General features: G+C 39.5%; 1 protein-coding gene across 5 annotated transcripts in view; it reads right to left on the bottom strand.

Annotated features, from left to right (window-relative positions):
* Nucleotides 1-21,035, bottom strand: part of IWS1 (interacts with SUPT6H, CTD assembly factor 1) — a 62,064-nt gene that overhangs the window by 14,281 nt on the left and 26,748 nt on the right. For 4 of the 5 annotated variants that reach the window (XM_074334569.1, XM_019717985.2, XM_019717984.2 and 1 more), the window contains exons 6-13: nucleotides 13,698-13,795; nucleotides 10,756-10,906; nucleotides 9,190-9,272; nucleotides 7,937-8,066; nucleotides 7,034-7,151; nucleotides 4,907-5,018; nucleotides 4,282-4,338; nucleotides 3,248-3,359 (exon numbers count right to left, since the gene is read on the bottom strand). In XM_074334569.1, the coding sequence (XP_074190670.1) occupies nucleotides 3,248-3,359; nucleotides 4,282-4,338; nucleotides 4,907-5,018; nucleotides 7,034-7,151; nucleotides 7,937-8,066; nucleotides 9,190-9,272; nucleotides 10,756-10,906; nucleotides 13,698-13,795 (861 nt within the window). Of the gene's footprint in view, nucleotides 1-3,247; nucleotides 3,360-4,281; nucleotides 4,339-4,892; nucleotides 5,019-7,033; nucleotides 7,152-7,936; nucleotides 8,067-9,189; nucleotides 9,273-10,755; nucleotides 10,907-13,697; nucleotides 13,796-21,035 lie in introns of all 5 variants that reach the window. The other variant, XR_012497198.1, reaches the window with a different exon arrangement.

Consider the following 21,035-nt stretch of genomic DNA (forward strand, 5'->3'; position numbering starts at 1 on the left):
TATGATCAAGAATTTGCTTAAAGGTTCAAAAAAAACCCAAGCTAGTAATGTTTATAACAAGAACCAAAAAAGAAGTAACTCAAAATGTTAATGTTGAGGTGTGGTTGGTTTACAAGTGACATTAATTTTGTACTCTCTGTATTTACAAGTTTATATAAAAATATGCATTGTCATTTTAATGTTTAAAAGCATCCCATGGAATAAATTAACATATAAATATACAATGTAGTGTAGGTTAATGCATTATTTGGGAGGGAAAATCAGAAACCATAGAGAAACGAATAAACAGATTATATATTCACATGATAGACTATTATGTAGCCACTATAAATAATAAATCTATAAAGTGGTTTAATGAGAAGTGATAAAAATTATACAGAGCCTAATTTGAACTTAAAATAGCAATAGAAAAAAAAGGCAAGAAGTGTATCAAAGTGCTTTCGAATAGTGGGTGACTTTTCTCCTCACCACCTCAAATTTGTCTACAATTATAACAAGAAAAAAAGAAGTATGAAACATTACTGGAAATACACTTAACACATCAAACTGTTAACAGTGGTGACCTATAGGAAGGGCAGGACTTTGGGAATGGGGTTAGTCTACAGTGTTATGCTTACTTACGAGGTCGGACAATTAAGTTTGCGAATATATTGCAATGATGTTGCTAACCTTTTTTGTATCAGAGAAATTATTCATTATGAATTTGTACCAATTGGACAAACAGTTAACCAAATTTACTATTTGGAAGTGTTGAAAAGGCTGCGTGAGAAAGTTAGACGACCTGAACTTTTCGCCAACAATTCATGGCTCTTGCATCACAATGCACCAGCTCACACAGCAGCTCACACAGCACTGTCTGTTTGTGAGGGAGTTTTTAGCCAGTAAACAAAGAATTGTTTTTAGCCAGTAAACAAACACCCTCCCTACTCACCTGATCTGGCTACTAGTGACTTCTTTCTTTACCCAAAGATGAAAGAAATATTGAAAGGAAGGCATTTTGATGACATTCAGGACATCAAGGGTAATATGATGACAGCTCTGATGGCCATTCCAGAAAAAGTTCCAAAACTACTTTGAAGGGTAGACTAGGCACTGGCGTCAGTGCATAGGTTCCCAAGGGGAGTACTTTGAAGGTGACCGTAGTGATATTCAGCAATTAGGTGTGTAGCACTTTTTCTAGGATGAGTTCACACACTTGTCAGAACTCGTAAGTCATTTCAAAAAGAAAAATGACATAAAACAAAGTTTCCCTTGAAAGCCACTTACCCCAGTGTTGTTCTTGGACAGTTTTCCAACACATGCTAGTGTCGGTACAATGTGAAATCCCTGAGTGAATGTAGAAGCAACCTGAGTGGGAGAATAGTGCTGAGTGGCATAAGGACTGACGTGTAACCTGGGACCACAGGCCCCAACACACGCCTTCATTTTTCCCAAAGGAGCTCACTCTATCAGCCAGACTCGGGCCTAGCTAAACCCCGGCACGTCATGCTCTTGGGGCATTGAGGATGGAGGAAGGTGCCCCATTAAAATCTCCCTCTTCTCTCTGCTCCAGCAGGAGGCTGGTTGGTTGCCTTTCCCCCGTCAGCCACAGGGACAGAAAGGCGGTACTGGGACCAGCCAGCAGCCAGGCGCACGCCCTCAGGACATAAGGCCTGCCTCCAAAGGCGATGCTGTGCAGACTGTTTACGACATTGCCTTTGCCACACTGCAGTTCTCAACTCTCACAAGTACATGTGCTAGGGAAGAGAAAATAAGAAAGAGAGGGCTAACAAGAGGGGAGACACAGCGAAAAAAGATAAGAGGAAATGGGTGTTTCGGGGGGGAGAGGACCATCAAGGGCCATGGATATGGAGAGAAGGAAGGAAAAGGGGTAGAAGTCCAGATGAAGAAGTCCGTGGCACTGAAGCAGTCGTGCTCTTCACCCTTTATTCTCAATAAATAAGACAGTGCGCTTTGTTCTCATCACAACTTCACAGTAAAGTGAACTGGCAGGAGGGTGAGTGCCAGCCGTGGAGGCAGCTGCCGGAACGGGGTCACAGAGAAATCACAGAAGGCACGCAGCACACAGGCTCACGAGCGCACTACAGCAGGCGCCACCTCTACTCAGAGCAGTGTCAGTGAGGCTGGCGTCATGAGGGTCCCAGTCCTGTGCATTTCCAACCACGTACTGAATATGAATTAATCAAATTTATCTCCTAAAGAAATATTCAGGGCGAGGCTTTACGCAATGAGTCCTCAAATACATGCTACTGAGCCACTGGTGACAGGAAAAGAAGCCACCTCCTTCCCACCAAGAAGCTAACTAACCAGTTTATATGCCTACAAGGCAGACCACTATGGATCTGGGCCCTAACAAAAAATGTTTTAATAAAAATGGGTACCAATCAGGAGACCAAAATGCTTATCAGGGAAGTAGTTATCTACTTCTCTAGGGCACCAATAAAGGAAGGGACTTCCACGTCAATTTCTAAATATTCACAAACACCTGAATGTCACTAAGTGTCTGCTAGGGTCATCATTTCAGAAACTAAAAATGGGCCTGTCTTCGTCTGGTGAAGCAAGCACACACACACTTGTTTTCACTTTAGCTCCTGACAGTTCTAGCCCATGCGCAAAGCAGCCTCCCGGGGCTGTGTCCCGGCCACACTCGGGCAGGCCCAGGCCTGCTGGGCCTCCTGGGCCTCCAATGCTGAACCTGACAGCACCGTGCACTCTGCTGAGTCGTTTCTGCTCTGCAAATCACCTCAGGTTTTTCCAATCATTTTAGGCCCTTTTTAGAATACCAGGCTAGAAAAAGTGGAATAGAAAATAAAACAAGATTACTGAGAAGCAATGAAGGTCACTGAGTAGTATATACAGTGATGATAGAGGCAGTGTCTACCCTAATATTTCACAACAGAATTTCTTAAAACAGTTGACAAGAAAGGGAGGAGTCGACTGTACAAGCAGGTGAGTTCTGATTTTCATGGTCCAAAAAGAAATGACTGTATCAGAACACTCTAGGCTTAAAGACTCAGTCGAAATAAAGAAATAAATAAGAAAAAATTTCTTGACTTGATAATAATGTTGCTTTAAGTCTGAAGTAAAGTTCATCAGCAGTTAATGATCTGGCTCAATAAAAGACCAGAAAACAGCTCTCCTGAAATCAGACAAACCTCAAGAGCTGTTAAGCGTTATGAAACATGAAGGAAAAGACAAAATAGTAACACTCATTTGAGGTCCAGCTTGCTGCCCCCGGCTTGCTTACCCTGGATGACTCCATTTCCACATTCCACTTGGGTCTGACAACATAGTCCTTGTTTGAGGGCATTGGGACCCTCGCACGGGCACAGAATCCAGGGTCTCCAGGTCTAAGAGCCCTGAGAATGGGAAGAAGAGCATGCAGCTTTGTGGCCCATCTCATTCAGATACACACCTGTTTCAAACTTCCTCTGCCCTCCCAATGTCACCCAATCGACCCTCCTGTTGTCTGTCTGAGCTGGACTCATCACCACTCATATTACTGCATGAATTCCTCAACCTCCCTCCTCCATTTTAGTGAGTGGTAATGCCATCATCTCAGCTGCTGAGGTTAAAATTTTGGCTGGTGTCTTCAAATCTCACCAGCTCCTCCCCCACAAAATCACCTACTCCTGGAAATTTTGCAAATTGCCAGTCTTCTCAACTGCAAAGTCTTCTCAACTTTCTGTTTCCCATCATCATCTCGGTTTAACTGTATCCCTACCTGCAGTCCACCCCCGACCCATCCTACACCGCAGCACCAGCATCAGCATTCCAAATCAAATGTCCATGCGCAAAACTTTCTATGGAATCACAATGAGAAGTGAAAATTCTTCATCTTGATTTAAAGCCCTTCAAAGTTTGGTCCACACCTGGATTTCCAACCTTATCTCCCACCATCTTGGGTACCCCACTGTTTCCCAACCATGCTAGTCTACTTTCCATTCCTAAAACAGGCCTTGCACGTGCCCACCCCACAGGTTGCTTAAGCTCTCTTTGTCTATAATCCCTCTGAAGCCTTTCTGAGAGTATGGACTATTTTTAATTTGATTCTATATTCCCAGAGCTTAATACAGAAATCTAGCACATAGCGAGCAGCATAAAATCTTCACTGAATGGACTATTGCTCTATCTCCCTTATCTCTCCAGAGCACCCAGAACAATACTTCATGGATATTCAATAAATCTCCCTGTCAATGTAACATAACATCATTTCATTCGTTGTTTGTCTAAAAACAAAGCAGCAAACAGAACATTCTCTATGTAGGCTAAAACTCTTACTTCTCCTCTCCTGTCAGCACCTTTTCCAGGTCTCTTCGAGGTGTCTGACCACCAGTGCTGGGAAAAGAATAACCAGTGAAACATTAGGAATGTTAGAACCTTATTACCTTTGCTTATAACCTTGTAAGAAAAAAAAGAGCAAAGTGAAACACCAAACTTAGACCATTACTAAGACCTTTACACCTAATCTTACATACCAGGTTTCATTATGGGTAAGTGATATCTGCTATATTTCCAAATAATGACCTTGCCATCCTGGATGCAACTGTATCCAGTTTACTGACACAAATTGAACTAATATTTTTTTCTCCGAAGAATTTGGAAATGGGACTGAAGAAGAGAACGGTTTTTCTGCAAGTAACTGGAATACAAGCAACCTCCAGAACTATAGCTGAGTCCATATTCTACCAGATCGAACCAGAAAAGTCTAGGAGGGGGTGTGGACCTTTACCTATACAGTATTCCATAAAAATTAAGAAGGTATTATGTACTACACAGACACATCAAGCTGAGAGGAAAGACAAAACCCTATCATCTTAGGGGTTTCTTAATAATGTTTACCAAAAAATTGAATTATTATAACAACACTGACTCCACTTACTCACTCATACCTGTTCCCTCATACCTGCTCATTCTTCGTCGTTGAGGCATTTGTTCTAGATCCCTCTGTTCCCTTTCTTCTCTTGTCATTCCTTTGTAGTTTGAGGTAAGACCAAATATAGGCCGAGACCATTCATCTACAACAAAGAAAAATCAATTATTTAGTCCACAAAGTAGTATTTCTCTTACCATTTCCTGAAATAGTCACATGCTAGTGTGATGTCATATTCTAGGCATTTATTATAGAATATTCTCTCCTTAAAAATACCATTATCCCAGGACCATTTATAGGACAAACATAGAATACCAGTATCAGAACTAGCTCCAGCTGATTCAGAAAACTCAGTATAAAAAGATCGTTTAAACCTGCAATCACCACAGAGGTTTAAAGAAAGTCATATCTGACTCACTTTGGTAATCATCAACCAGCTGTGTTGACATGTCATAAAGACAGCCTAATTTCTAAATTTACTACTGACAATGGCAAATCTTGACATTCTTCTACTTTATTATATAAAAAAGCTTCTTATTACTTGTCAAAATGGTCTAAATCTTTAAAACTTACATTTTAATAGTGCTGCTATAGAGTCTGTACTTCACGAAATCTAAGAAAGCTGCTAAAACGAACATGAAAAACAGTACTACACGCCTGCTGTTTAGTTAGCGACAGTCCAGAGGTACCAACATTTATTGTTGCATTCAATACACCACCACATGAGAAAGGACCCTTACAGACAAAACACAGGTGTTGTCAAACTAATAAGGAAGCAGGGAGTCTCAGGATGGGGGTCTGTATACCTCTGAAAACTGACCTGCCAACCCCACCCCTGGATTCAGAATCACTGTGGTATGTCATGAGTACCAGTGGGAATATTCTGCTTCTCTCAGTCTAGGACAAAAAGAGGGTGGAGAACCACTGCATAAAAGCATCAAAAGTTTATTATTTAATAAGCAGTAAATTACAGATTATTAATAAGATCGAAGATACAATACTTCCTGGTTTATTAAAAAATTTAAATTATTCTGAAAATACACCCTGGAATGAAGAGAATTCAATAAAAAACTGCTGAGTCTCTCAAAAAAATTTTTAATTTCCCTAAAAACTTTTGATAATTTTAAAAATTAAATAGGACATAACTACTGTATTCAGATACAGAAATAGTGACTCTTTCGATCTAACTTGGAAGTTTAAAAATCCTTTCCAGCATGGAGCACAGAAACAGTTAAGGAAGATGATGAAAACGCGCGTTTTTCATTCTTAAAACTGAAGGATTTCATACATAATATGGCAACTGATTAGATGAATTTCAGTTAGACTCCTCGGTATCATTAATAAGACCATAAAAAGGGCTTTGAAGACCATTATAAAAGTAACCACAACAGCAGCAGTGGCTAACATTTCCTGAGGACTTACTGTGTGCTAGGCACTGTGCTTTTATACACCCTCTCATTTAATCTTTTTAAGAACCCAAAGTAAACGCATGAGGAAGAAATCAAGACTAAGAGCTTAAACCATGAGCCTAAGGATATGTAGTAAGGTAGGTGGGGAATCCAGGATTTGAATCCAGGCAGGATTAATGCCAGAGCCTGCATTCTTATTTATTTTTGGTGGAAAGAAAAGCAGGGTTCTTCAGAATGCCAGCATTTCAGAAGGATGGCAGACTCCTGTCCAAAGGCCATCTCCCCGTTCCTAGAACAGGAAGAAGGTGTGACAGGGGCACAAGCAGCAGAACAAAGGGAAGGGAGTTAGCCATGCGACTTGGCTGGGAGAACGTCTCCTCGGGTCCGCTTTGTTCTGTGATGATTATCTCGCACCCAATCATGTGGGTGACTCATACATTATGACAGAGAATTGCAGTCCAGAGCTCCAGCCCGGTTGCAGTGTCCAGAGGGCTGAGTAGGACCTGCCTTCTAACCCCTCTCTCTATGCTCTTGATTAGAAAGTATGTCATTTACTTGCTATAATTAAGATTGACTGCATACTTAAATATATGAAGAAGCACTTGAAGTATAAGGGGAAAAGCTGGTACCTATAAGAACTTACCAAAACTTTTTCCTATTCCACCTCACTTATTCATTTTAAATAAATATTGGTAAAAACATAGTTAGCTTTTATACATACACAAACACAACAATAACAAACGGTACATACTGATTAGCTTCCCTGCCATGTCTTTGTTGGACCTTGACTCCTTGGGGTGTTTATAAAGGTACATCACTGCTCGTCCGATCCCACTATGCTTCAGAGTCTCCTGGCTCACACTAGGTAGCTGAGAACATAAACACATGCACACATATGAATCACTCAGAAATTGGGAGTCCTGCCAATCTATTCAGAGGAACTCTGAGACCTGGTTCATTCACAACAGAATAGATAACAAAAACAAAAAGGTATCTTGTGTTCACGTCGAGTTAAGAGTTCAGTATTCCCGCTGAGTCCAAGAAAAAGTGAAGGTGAGAAGTGTGAACTAAGCATACTCAGAGGTTGGCAGTTTGATACAAGAGTTAGCACGGGCCTCAACTCAAACAGACCTACATCTGAACCCAAGCACAGCCTTCTGCCAGCTGTGTGACAAGCCATTTAGCTTCTCTGAGCCTTAACTGCTCATCTGTAAAATGGAGATAATACATCCACCTTATAGGTTTGCTGTGAGGAATAAGAACACCGAGCACAAAGGACGAGCCTCAGGAATTCCTTCAGAAGTAGCTCGCACCAACGTGGCCCAGCTTAAGACTCAAATCGAAGTTTACCTGACTGAAGTTGGTGCTCTTTCTACTTCAAGTTCCTCCCCAGAACATGTCCGATACTACACTACTCCTCTCTACATAAACCATAGCTGCTCCAAGATCTTCTTTTCTGCAATACTACACTTACATGAAGTTTTATCAGGCTTTCTTTATATGCTCGTTTTATTTAGAATGTTCCTAGAAAACAGTGAATGAAACCCCTCTTCTGGCAGGCTACACTACGCCAGGGAGCATGTAGAGGTTGTGACAGTACAAAACACATTAGGTAATTAATGAAGAGCAAACAGTCAGAGTATCTGCCTCTAACCTCTTGCAGAATCTTCAAGAGCTCCTCTCGAATCTTTAGTGCTGGCAAACTCCTATCTGGTAGAGGGGAGAGCCATTCTTTGATGGCAGACATCACACCACTGTCAATAAATGTTTCTTTAAGGTCCTGCCTGCAATAATAATTAAAAAAAAGTTAAGTCTATATATGTTGGTTCTGCTACAGCTTCCTATGGATATTCTTACATGGTTAGTGATGTTTCCAGAAATTCTTTCTATAGAAGTTAATCATGCATTATTTACTGAGCACTATTCACAGCTTTCAAAAGCAATATGAAATTTAGTTTCTATTTTCAAAAACAGACCTGACAAAGATGATTTGTTAAAACAAATGCAAATTACACAAGATAGGTTAATGCTGACATAAATGGTACAGACAGTTAAGAATAATGAGCTCCAATTATTACAACTACAAAACTATGTCTAATCAATCAGAATAGTGATTCTGAAACTGTTTCCAGTGATAAAAAACCCAGAAATGTGCTATTCTTTGCAGGACATGAAGGAGAATATCAATCACCTAGCAGAAAAAAATCCAATGAAAGACTGACATTTAAATTCCATTTAGTGTACTAGAATCAATTATGTTAATAGAAAACATGACAATATTATACGTATGAAATCTGCCATAGATAATTTTGCCTGCTGGGATAGAGACAGCACTTTTCTAGCAGAAAGTCCCAGACCATGCTGTTGGTGAACTGCTATACTAACGCACGTCTCCAGTCATCCAAAGCAGGCTGTGGCCAGGTTCAAGGAGAAACCAAAGTTTCTCAGGCATACAAGCAAAACAATGAAAGACCTTGGTAACAAGGATCTATCAAGAAAGGGTCCTTCCTCTAGAAGGACCAATGACAATTTGTGATATAAACAGGCCATATGAGCCTTGCACAATATGTGCTTCAAATAGTCTCCCAGGACTTATTCTGTTCTCAGTCACACTGGGACAATAGATGCAATTTTACCAGAGTCAAAACTATCCATAAAGAACAAAATTAGTGGTTTCCAAGTTTTTTCTTTTATTAACGACAGTCTGCTATTTGTTCTGTTTGCATCAGGCATCAAGGTTTAAGAGAAATTTGGGAGGAAATGACAAAATTCAGGAAATTGTATTCATTATTTTTCTGTGAACTGACCGAAGGCAACCATTCTTTAATATTGCTAGAACACCAGCACACAGTTTGAATATCATGCCATTAAAAGGAAAAAACTTTTTTAATAAAACAGAATACTTACTTCTTAAGGTGCATAACCACAGTGGGTAATAATGTTAATTTTTTCAGTGCTGGCTTTTTTTGATTGTTCAACTGTCTGTCTTCCTATCCAGGAAGGAAAAGATTTTAAAAAGAAAAGGAAAAAAGCGATCGTTAATAATGAATTACAACCACTATAGTTCTAAACTGTAAAATAAACCAGTAATTTCTCTGAGAAACTACAAATTTTCCTACAAGAAAAGGTAATAAAATAAGGAATGGACTTTTTGTAGAGCCCCAAATTCTGTATCTGTTTGTGTCAATCAAACCCATAAAACTACTAGAATAATTAGCTTTAATAATTACAAATTAAGAGGGACAATTTTAATTTAAAATATTGGCATAATTGTAAAAAGAGTTCATTTAAGGTACAAAATTATACCGGGGAAAATTTGGTTTATTATCAGAAATAAATTTCCAGCTGTGAGGCTTATATGATATTGGAGTGTTATTAAAGAAGAATTTCAGTATTTACTAGGGAATTTTTTAAATTATGGAAAATTTCAAATTCTACAAACACAGAAAATAAAATACAGTCATATACATTTAAAGAATTAAACACAGATGGTCTGTCTTATTTTAGCTATTTCTCTAACTACTTGCCCCCATTAATTATTTGAAACAAATCTTAGACATACATCATTGGATCCATAAATACTTCAGCCAGTGCCTCTAACAGATCAGAACTTGTTTTTAAACATAATACTTGGCCACTTTACAAAATTTGGGCAGAATTTTAAAATGTAATGAGTAAAATGTAATCTCTTAATCAGAGGCAAAAGAGTAACATGAGTTTATCATATAATAAACATGAGTTTATGACTTTTTATATGTGAAGAAACATTAAACTTTGTGCCAAACTCGCCAAACTCGAGGGTCTATATCATATAAGACCCAGTCTTATTTTACTATATTATGTTATATTATATTAGACCCAGTCTTATATTATAGCAAAATAAGACCTGGAAGACCAGGTATAACAATATATATAATTAATATAACATAATACCGGGCCTTATATTAATTTTTGCTCCAAAAGACGCATTAGAGCTGATTCTCCGGCTAGGTCTTATTTTCGGGGAAACACGGTGGTTATATGGGGCAATGATCTTTCCCCCGAGTTTGGCTAGTTTGCCACAAAGTTTAATGTTTCTTCTTTGGCTAGTCTGCTACAAAGCTTAATGTTTCTTATATTATAGTAAAATAAGACCAGGTCTTACATTAATTTTTGCTCCAAAAGATGCATTAGAGCTGATTGTCTGGCTAGGTCTCATTTTGGTGGAAACACGGTAGCAAAGCCATTCAGCTAAAAAAAGCTCATTTTACTTTATATTTAGTCATTTCACTTTTTTCTAAACATGTTACTAAAAAGTTAAAATTATTTCCCTGCTTAAAATTTAGAGTGGTAAATGCTTTATTACAAAAAAAAAAACCAAAGTATCTTACGTGTAGTTAAACAAGGGTAAAGCTTAAAAAAAAAAATCAAAAACGCCATATGACCAACTGAGTGGGAGAAAGGAAATATGAAGCTGGAAGTGAGCCATCTCACCTCAGCAGCTTCATTCATCTTGACAATCATGGCGCTCACCACGTCGTCAGCATCACTAATAAAAGTGCCACCATCGCGGTTCCGTCTGCGCTTGCCACTCATGCTCTTTTTCCGCTGCAACATCATCTCAAAATCCGACAGAAAGTCCATACTGAGCAGTAACACAAAATCACGTGATACACAAACTGCCTTTAAATGCACACTTCCTTTTATCACAGTTAAGAATCACCAACTTTCTTAATTCTAACTCAAAGGATTGCTGCCCTCTTTTAAAGTACTTAACTTGTTTCAAAGAGCATGAGGTTCCAGATTTTATGTTCACCCTCTGTACTACCCTGTGGAGACAGAGCCCCAGAAAGCAGTTTCCAGGCTCTCGGCCTCACATAGAAAGGTGCTGGCTCAGGTAGTAAATGGCCATCAACTGTGATTGCATGGCCATCAGCTGTGGCTAGTTGGCCGCCAGCTGTAACCAGTGAGCCATTGGCCACTAATATAACTGCTGTGGCTACGCTTGCAAAAAATGGGGGGTAGCAAGAAAATGGTGGCTGGGCTAGCAAGCACGGATTGCAGAGAGGCAGATGCCGCCAGCGAGAATATAGTGATATGACTCCCCTACTTATGGCTCTGTGGGTGTTCCTTTTTGGCCTCACCATGTCCTGTGTTCTTATGTGGGGAGCGGGAGCAGAGAACCTGCAGGCCGCCCCGCACAAGTGGGGCAGCGAGAAGGGTCCCCCGCACGACAAATGGCGCAGCGAGCAGGGTATAGTGCCGGCCAAAGCTCCCGGAAGGACGGTGGAGCAGTTTGTGCTTATGAACACTCAGTCTCAGGAAGACCAGGAGGAGCAGCTGCCGGAGAGCTGGACCCCCGTGGAGGGGTGGGAAGATGTGGATGGTTCCCCAACCAGCATAAGACGGAGAAAGCAAAGGTCGTTGCGGCCCTGTGGGCTGGGAAGTGCTTGCTGAGGCAGCCCGGATGCGGGACTTGCAGTCCCGGGAGGAAACACTTGCTGAGTCCTCCATGGGAGCTGAGGGTGAGGTCAAGGTCGTCCCTCACCCCCAGGACAGCCCTGGCGAATGACTATGGACTATGGGGAATTGCTTTCCATCCCTAATTTAATGGACTGCTTGATTGTTTGTTTGGGAACATACCACCATGTAGTGGAACTGGCAGATGTTTGCTTTTGTGTCTTGACCGGCCGCCATCGAGAATATGTAAGCACCTTGACTAAGAGCTGCTACCCTGAGAGCCCTGGCTGAGTCCAGGAAGCCTGGCTGAGCCCAGTACCTAAGGTACCTAAGAAGCCCGGGAAGTCTGGCTGTGCCCAGAAGTACTGGTGGTGTCCTGAGAAACCCTGGCCCAGTAAGTCTGGCTGTGCCCAGAAGTACTGGTGGTGCCCTGAGAAACCCTGGCTATGTCCGGGAAGACTGGTGGTACCCTAAGAAGCACAGGAAGTCTGGCTGTGCCCAGAAGTACTGGTGGTGCCCTGAGAAACCCTGGCCCAGTAAGTCTGGCTGTGCCCAGAAGTACTGGTGGTGCCCTGAGAAACCCTGGCTATGTCCAGGAAGACTGGTGGTACCCTAAGAAGCCCGGGAAGTCTGGCTGTGCCCAGAAGCACTGGTGGTGCCCTGAGAAACCCTGGCTGTGCCCAGAGAGCCTGGCTGTGTCCAGGATATTGCATTCACCTCCAGGCTCCTCGCACAGGGCCCCTCACGGAAGACGCTTGTCGCGTAGATTGTGAGGTGAGACCCTGTAGGAGTGGAGTGTGGGGACAGAGCCGAGGAGAGTGGAGGAGAGTTGTCGGTCGGTTGGCAGAAAAACGGACAGCAGGTCGCACGTCCGGTGAACCCAGCCTCCAGTGAGACCATAGTGGTATGACTCCCCTACCTATGGCTCCGTGGGTGTTCCTTTTTGGCCTCACCATATCCTGCGTTCTTGTATGGGGAGCGGGAGCAGAGACCCCGCACGACATACCCCAATTGTTGTACACTAAATACTAATAGTCCTAAGCTTTTCCTATACTGTATTAACACTTGCATGTATCAGCCTGAGAAGGAACACTTCAAATTTCAAGTTGTCGTTCAGGTAACACTGCCTGCAATTCCATGGAGCACTGTTAGCAGCATTTCTTTTTTGGTGTTCAATTATTTGAGTATGTTTATCTTCTAAAGCATAAGTAGAAAAAAAGGAAAACAAACTGCTGCTTTTCAATGATAAGAAGTGCAACTCTCAAAACATAATGCGACTGAGATAAAGTTGGAAATCTATGGACGTGCTAAGAGCCTCAAACCTTTACAGCTTTCACCTGAATCATTACACTTAAAGAGGAAGTTAACTTGCTCTCTGCCACTATCATATAAATGAAATATGATTGATGTGATAATTTAATTTCCAAAGGTACTGACAAACTCATTCAGCTTAATCCTTGCATGTCACTAGGAATTAAAAAGGAAACTATTTTTTAAAGCATCATCTTTACAAATATAAGAGTAACTAATGAATCATTCTACATTTGGCACCTTTAGATACCCGATTTTTCTGAACACAGATTCCAACCACCTCAACAAAAGTACAGTGAAACACAATCAAGTAATATTTTGTAGTTAAGACTTTAGCCTTATTCTCGCCAGGACCCCAGATCAGCTTTTCTTATGTAGAAAATTTTTCAGAAGCGCTTACTTGGTGAGATATAAATTAAGAGCCTGGCACCACAGAGCTCCACAAATTAAGACAACTGAGCACAGGACAAATAAAAGAAAAATAACAACAGTAAATAATTTTTGGACAGCACTTGTAAGAGTAATAGGAAGGAGAAAAATGGAACAGATTCCTTCCTATACTGTGAATCAGAAGTCAAAATAAGAAAAAACAAAGTTTGATAGTCTCTACCTTCATTTCTTAAGTTCTCTTTTTAAAAAATTCCTTTAAAAAAAAATAAACTTACTGTTTTCCCCTTTTTATGTTATCATCAGAATCTGAATCTTCTGCTTCTTTTACCTGTGTTTCACTTTTATCTTCATCCAAATCTTCTTGGTTAAAACCCTAAAGGCAGGATAAGTTAGCCAGAGTTATCACAATATATACAATTGATTTGTATTAACAAATCAATTACATAACTGCTTTTAATTTTTGTACTTCAAATGTAATACATTCACACACACACAAAAAATTAAATAGGTATCAAAAGGTATATGGCAAAAGCTCCCTACTACCCTAGCCACTAGTGTTACTGGTTTCTTGTGTCTTCTTCCAGGTATAGCCATTTCTACAAGCACTTCTCTACACATATACATTTACTAGCCCCCCCTTTTATCACACAAATGGCAGCGTACTATACACACTGGGGACGGTATACTATTATGTACTTTCCACATTTAACAATAGAATCTGGCGACCAAGTCATATCAGCATAAGGGTATCCTCGTTCTTTTTAAGGCTTTAGACCATTTCACCATTCGACTGCAATGACAATTTACACACTTCTCTATTGATGTTTAGGTATGTGTATTTGAAATCTTGAGAAATATTTGCCAAACTGTCTTCCACAGAGGTTATGACAATTAACTCTCCTTCTAGCAAAGCACAAATGCACCTGTTTCCCCACCTTCCTAGCAGGTTATCAAACACATAATCTGCCCATCTTTGGACTGAAAAACAAAAAGCATCTGTGCAGTTTTCTTTGTATGCTCTTATTATAAGTAAGGCTGGGCACTTTTTCATGTTTAATCTACCTGTAATTCTTTCTCTGTGTACTCTCAATATCCTCTGCCTATTTTTCTGTTGGATCTTCACCTTACTGGTGTGAAAAACCTCTTTAAAAATTAGGGAAATTAGCCCTCTGTAAGTGACAGGAACTATACACTCCTCACATTTGTAGTTTGCTTTTGTTTATGGTAATATTTTCCAGGCTAAGTTTTTTTTGTTTGTTTACCCCCACCCCTCCACCCCCCCGAAACGGAAACCTTGGTGCTACCAGCACCACACTCTAACCAACTGAGCTAACCGGCCACCCCTAAGATTTTATTTTTGTGTAACTGAAATGGTCAGTCTCTTCTTTATAGCTTCTAATGTCATATTTAGAAAGGTCTTCCCAATGGCTGTTGGGAAATGTGTTGTTTTTCTCACTGAAACAAACCTCTAACCAAGTTGATGTTAATTCTCCAAAATAAAAAAACATACCTGATTCTTGTGAAATGTTGCTTACCTAAGGATGAACTTCTTGAGGGCAATGTCCGAACAATCTCTGGCACACAGGCTCTCAGATACTTGTGAATGACTTTTTCCTTCCTATTTTCCTTAGGTTTACCTTGTTATTTTTCTACCATCTTAAATCAGATACTAAATCCATCTACTTTCAATTTCTCTTGCTTTAGCAATAAAAGTACTGATTTCTTTTTTAACCCAAAACTGTTTAACAAGGAAGTTTTAAATTTCTGGGTGGCAAACGTGTTTTGTTTTCTATTTTTGTTATTCATTTTCAATTTTATTTGTATTCAGAAAAATGTTTTCTATACTTTGTACTTTTTGCAAAAACTTGATTTAAAACTTATATGGAAATGCAAAGACCCAAGGAAAGCCACGTCAGTCTCGAAAAATGACAAGCTTTGAGGACATAAACAACCAAATCAGAAGTTATTATGGTGCAAGGATAAAGTGACCAACAGAACAGAAAAGGTACCACTGAAACAGATTGGAAAATATATATAGACACTTGATTTATGACAAAGATGGCATTTACACAGTGGGGAAAGGATGATCTGGATCAATTGGATAGTCCAAACGGAGGAAAAAAATTTTGACTGTATCTCATACATACTACACACAAAAACCCATTCCAGGTAGCATTGCACAACTAAATGTGAAAAATAGAATGATCAAGCTTCTAGAGTGTAACTCAGAGGAGAGTATCTTTATGACTCTGGGGATAAGCAAAATTTTTCTTAGAATTAAAAAGCTTTCAACATAAAAGGAACAGACTGGTAGAGTTGATTTATATTAAAATTAAGGATTTTTGTTCATCAAAAGACTCCATTAAGAAAGTGAAAAGGCAAGCCACAGAATAGAAGAACAAATTTTAAATTTTATAATCGCCAATGGATTTGTATACAGATTACATAGAGACTAGTTTTTTTGGTCTGCTTGTTCTTTTGGTTACCACTTAGATTATAGATTTGTCCATTTCTCTTTGCAGTTCTGTCCATTTTTGTTTTGTATATACATGTTTAAAGCACGTTACTAGGAATATGGCTGGGTACAATTTTACAACCTTTTATCAGTAGAAAGTGATCCTTGTCATCTCAAATGTTTTTTACCTTAAAGTTTACCTGTTTGCTGTGCATATAGCTACATCAGTTTTCTTTTGGATAATGTTCAGATGGAGTATCTTTTTTCATCCTTTTATTTTTAAATTTTATATTATTTCAGATAAATCTTGAAATTCGTATGCAACTGGTTTTTAAAATCCAGTCTGACGATTTTAATCCTTTAATTGGAGCACTTAATACATTTCAATTTAACTCTGACATTATCAAAGTTTAAATATGCCACCTTACTATGTACTACTGTCTAATTATACCCCTGTTCAATATTTCACCTTTTTTCTAATATCTTTTCTTGTTTTCTTTTGGATTGACTAGCTTTTATTATTCCATTTTTCCCCTCTATTAGGTTGGAAGTTACACATTCCATTAATTTTTTTAGTGGTCGCTTTAGAGATCACAATGAGTATCCTACTCACCAAAGTCTACTAATGTGCTATCACATACACTCACAAAGATGTCAATTCCATGTATACTTTCAATTTGTACTGCTGTCATGTGGTTTAATCTTACAAATATTTTAAACCACACCAGACATGACTCCGTTTTGTATAGTCAACACTCATTTAGATGTATCCACATCTTTCTGTTGCTTTTTGCCCTTCCTTCATCCCTGACCTTCCACCTGACATTTTCCTTCTACCTTTAGTTATTTCCTTCAAAGTGGCAAATTGGTAAGATGAAATGAGGAGGGAATATTCATTACTGAAGTATTAAGGCTGAATAGAATTCGAAGTTTGGGAGTGATGTCATAAAAATAGCGGCGTGAGGTGAGCCTCTTGAAACCACTCCTGGAATTTACAACAAATGGAACAACTATAACTCCACAAAGGACTCCCTGCACAGCAGACAGGCAAGACGAAGAGGCCCACTACTGAATTCACCTAAAGGTGGGCGAATCGTGCAAGCAGTGGAGGAGGGAAGGGAGAAGTGCGGACATGGGGCTGCACGGGCGCAGGACTCAGACCTAGATTAGTGCTCCGAGCTCCCTGCATCCCGGAACTACCGCAGCTGCGGGAGTGGGAAGAACTCAGACTGCTAGGGCTCCGTTTATGGCCCACAGGGCTGAGGGGACAGCATATAACACGGCTGAACCCAACGTTCACTGCAGAGACCTCGGAGCAAAGACTGAGGGAAGAAGGCTAAAAACGATGGTTTAAGCCCTCACTGCCACAGAGAAAGGAAGCCTTAGGCACTGAGACTAGCCACCCCCTCCCTACCCTCCCAGAGTTCACCCCACCCCCACTGGCCCAGTGCTACAAGTGGAACAGTGTCAGATCAAAAGAACAGAATATTTGTAGTTCTGAGAACTGTGGTCCACAGACACAGATTCGCAGCCCAACTAGTTACGGCAAAGGGGAGGGAGCTGTGGAAGCAGGACCGCCTGTGGTGGTGGTCGCTGTCATTGCTCTGGCTACCGCACACAACTCACCCCGCGCCTGTCCCCACCTATCTGGGTGGATTCCTGCAGGAGTAAACAGAACTGCTGAAACACATGGGCTCTGAATCTGGTACAAAATGAGCTTTAGAACTTCAAAAGCTCTCCGCATACCCACACGGACACTGTGCTCTATGACCCAGGCGAACTGTAAACAGAGGAGAAGCCCGCCATCCAGGGAATCCCACCCATTGTGTGAGAAGCTGGAATAGTGCAGAGAAAACATAACACTACAGTGCGAGAGAGAATAAAATGTTGCAGCTGGAGAGAAAATAAAACATTCTACAAACACCTACTGGAAAAAACAATGAAGACCTCTTTCTATCAACCTGTTGCAGAACCCACTCCTGTAGGTCTAGGAAGAGAAATAATAAATCACTAATTGCCATGAATAACCAAGGGAACAAGACAGCTCAGAAAGAAAATGAAAAATCTCCAGAAAATGAAGTTAAAGATATAGAAATATGTGACTTAAATGACAGAGAATTGCAGTTCTTAAAAAACTCAATGAGATGCAAGATAACACAGACAGGCAGTTTAGTGAACTCAGAAACACAATCAAAGAGCAAAATGAACATTTTCACAAAGAGACTAAAAATTTTAAAAAGAACCAAATAGAATTTCTGGATATTAAGAACTCAATAAAAGAAATGATGAATGAAATAGCCAGCTTAGGTAGTAGAGTTGACCAGACAGAGGAAAGAATCAGTGACATCGAAGATAGAAATCTGGAAATGACACGGATGTAAGAAACAGACTTGAGATTAAAAAAAATGAAAAGCCTAAAAGAACTTTCTGACTCCACAGAAAGAGCAATATAAGAATAATGGGCATAACAGAAGGAGAAGAAAGGGAGAAGGGAACAGAGACTATATTCAAACAAATAGGCGATGAGAACTACTTTCCAAACTTGTGGAAAGAACTGGATCCTCCAATCCAAGAAGCAACCAGAACACCTAATTACCTCAACCCCAACAGACATTCCCCAAAGCACATTGTACTGAAGCTGTTAAAAATCAATGAAAAGGAAAGAAACCTCAAGGCAGCCAAGGAAAGAAGACAGTAACTACAACGGAAAGCCCATTAGAATATCATCAGATATTTCAGCAGAAACTCTACAAGCCAGGAGGGAATAGACTCAAATATTCAAACTATTGAAAGAGAGAAATTATAAGCCGAGAATAACATATCCAGCAAAGACATCCATTAGAAATGAAGGAGGAATAAAGACCTTTCCAAACATACAGAAGCTGAGGCAATTGTCTAACACAACACCTGCACTACAAGAAATATTGAAGGAGGCTATTCAATCAGCACAAACAGGTAATTTGTGGCAACCAAAACATAAAAGGCAGGAGAGTAAACGCCTGAACCGGAATATGGAAATGGAGAAAGTAAGCATGCTGAAGAAAATGGAATACTCTAAATATGAAACTTTCTTTTACATAAACTTAATGGTAACCACCCTAAAAAAAATCAAGAACTGAAATATTTACGGTAATAAAAGAAACAGAGGGAAAAACCATAGAATACAACACAGAAATAACACACAACAACAAAAAGGCAAAGAAACAACGGAGACACAGACTTACCAGAAAACTAAAGATAGAATGATAAGAAATTCTCACATATCAATAATCACCCTAAATGTAAATGGACTGAACTCACCAAAAAAAGGCACAGAGTAGCAGATGGGATAAAAAATGTAAACCCAACCAAATGCTATCTCCAAGAGACACATCTCAGCTACAAGGACAAGCACAGACTCAAAGTGAAAGGGTGGAAATTGACACTCCAAGCAAATGGTATCCAGAGAAAATCAGGTGTAACCATACTGAGATCAGATGAAACAGACTTCAGGATAAAAAGATAACAAGACTCAAAGATGGATATTTCATAATGATAAAGGGGACTATACAACAAGAAGACATAACAGTCATCAATATTTATGCCCACAATCATGGAACACAGAAATATTTCAAGCAACTACTAACAGAATTAAAGGGAGAAATTGACCAAAACACAATTATAGTAGGGGACTGAAATACATCATTGACAGCTATGGATAGATCATCCAAACAGAAAATAAATAAACAGCAGCCCTAAATGACACATTAGATCAAATGGACATAATTGACATTTATAGAACACTTCATCCTAAAACATCAGACTATACATTTTTTTGTGTACAAGCAACATTCTAAATGATAGACCATAATACTGGAACATAAAACTAGCCTCAGTAAATTTAAGATTGAAATCATCCCAAGCATATTCTCTTATCACAAGGCTTTGAAATTGGATATCAACTGCAAAAAGAAAGCAGGAAAACCCACAAATACGTGGAGATTACAACAACATACTTTTAAAGAACGTTTGGGTCAAAGAAGAAATTAGAGGAGAGATCAAAAGGCACACAGAAACAAATGAGAATGAAAACACATCCTACCAAAATTTTTGGGATGCAGCGAAAGCAGTTTTAAGAGGGAAATTTTTATCATTACAGGCCTATCTCAAGAAACAAGAAAAATCCCACATAAGTAACCTCACGTTTCAACCTTAAAGAACTAGAAAAAGAAGAACAAATGAAACCCAAGGTCAGCAGAAGAAAGGAAATAATAAAAATCAGAGTAGAACTAAATGAACTAGAGAACAAAAAGACAAGAGAAAAAAATTAATGTGACAAAGAGCTGGTTCTTTGAAAAGATTAACAAAATTGACAAACCCTCGACTAGACTCACTAACATAGAGGAGAAAAGACACTAATAAACAAAATCAGAAATGAAAAAGGGGAAGTTATCAAGGAGGCCACAGAAATACAAAGGATCATTCAAGAATACTATGAAGAACTATATGCCACCAAATTCAATAACCTAGAAGAAATGGACAAGTTCTTAGAAACATATAGCCTTTCTACCTGAATCATGAAGAACTGGAAAATCTAAATAGACCGATCACCAGTAAAGAAATTGAATCAGTCATCTGAAACCTTCCCAAAAGCAAAAGTCCGGGATCAGATGGCTTCACTAGTGAATTCTACCAAACCTTCAAAGAGGATCTAATGCCAATCCTGCTCAAACTCTTCCAAAACACTGAAGAAGAGACAGTACTCCCTAACTCATTTTATGAGGCCAACATTACCCTGCTACCAAAACCTGGTAAGGATAACGCAAAAAAAGAAAACTACAGACCAATATCTCTGATGAATACAGATGCAAAAATCCTAAACAAAATTCTAGCTAATCGAACACAACAATGCAGTAAAAAGATTATTCATCACCACCAAGTGGGGTTCATCCCAGGGGCACTAGGATGGTTCAACATACGCAAATCCACCAATGTGATACATCACATAAACAAAATAAAGGACAAAAATATGATTACATCAATTGATGCAGGAAAAGCGTTTGACAAGACACAATATCCATTTATGATTAAAACACTTAATAAAATAGGTATAGAAGGAAAATACCTTAACATAATAAAGGCCATATATGACAAACCCTCAGCTAATCTCATAAGCAAC

The sequence above is a fragment of the Rhinolophus sinicus genome, linkage group LG01 (genome assembly GCF_036562045.2).
Source record: "Rhinolophus sinicus isolate RSC01 linkage group LG01, ASM3656204v1, whole genome shotgun sequence".
NCBI lineage: Eukaryota > Metazoa > Chordata > Mammalia > Chiroptera > Rhinolophidae > Rhinolophus > Rhinolophus sinicus.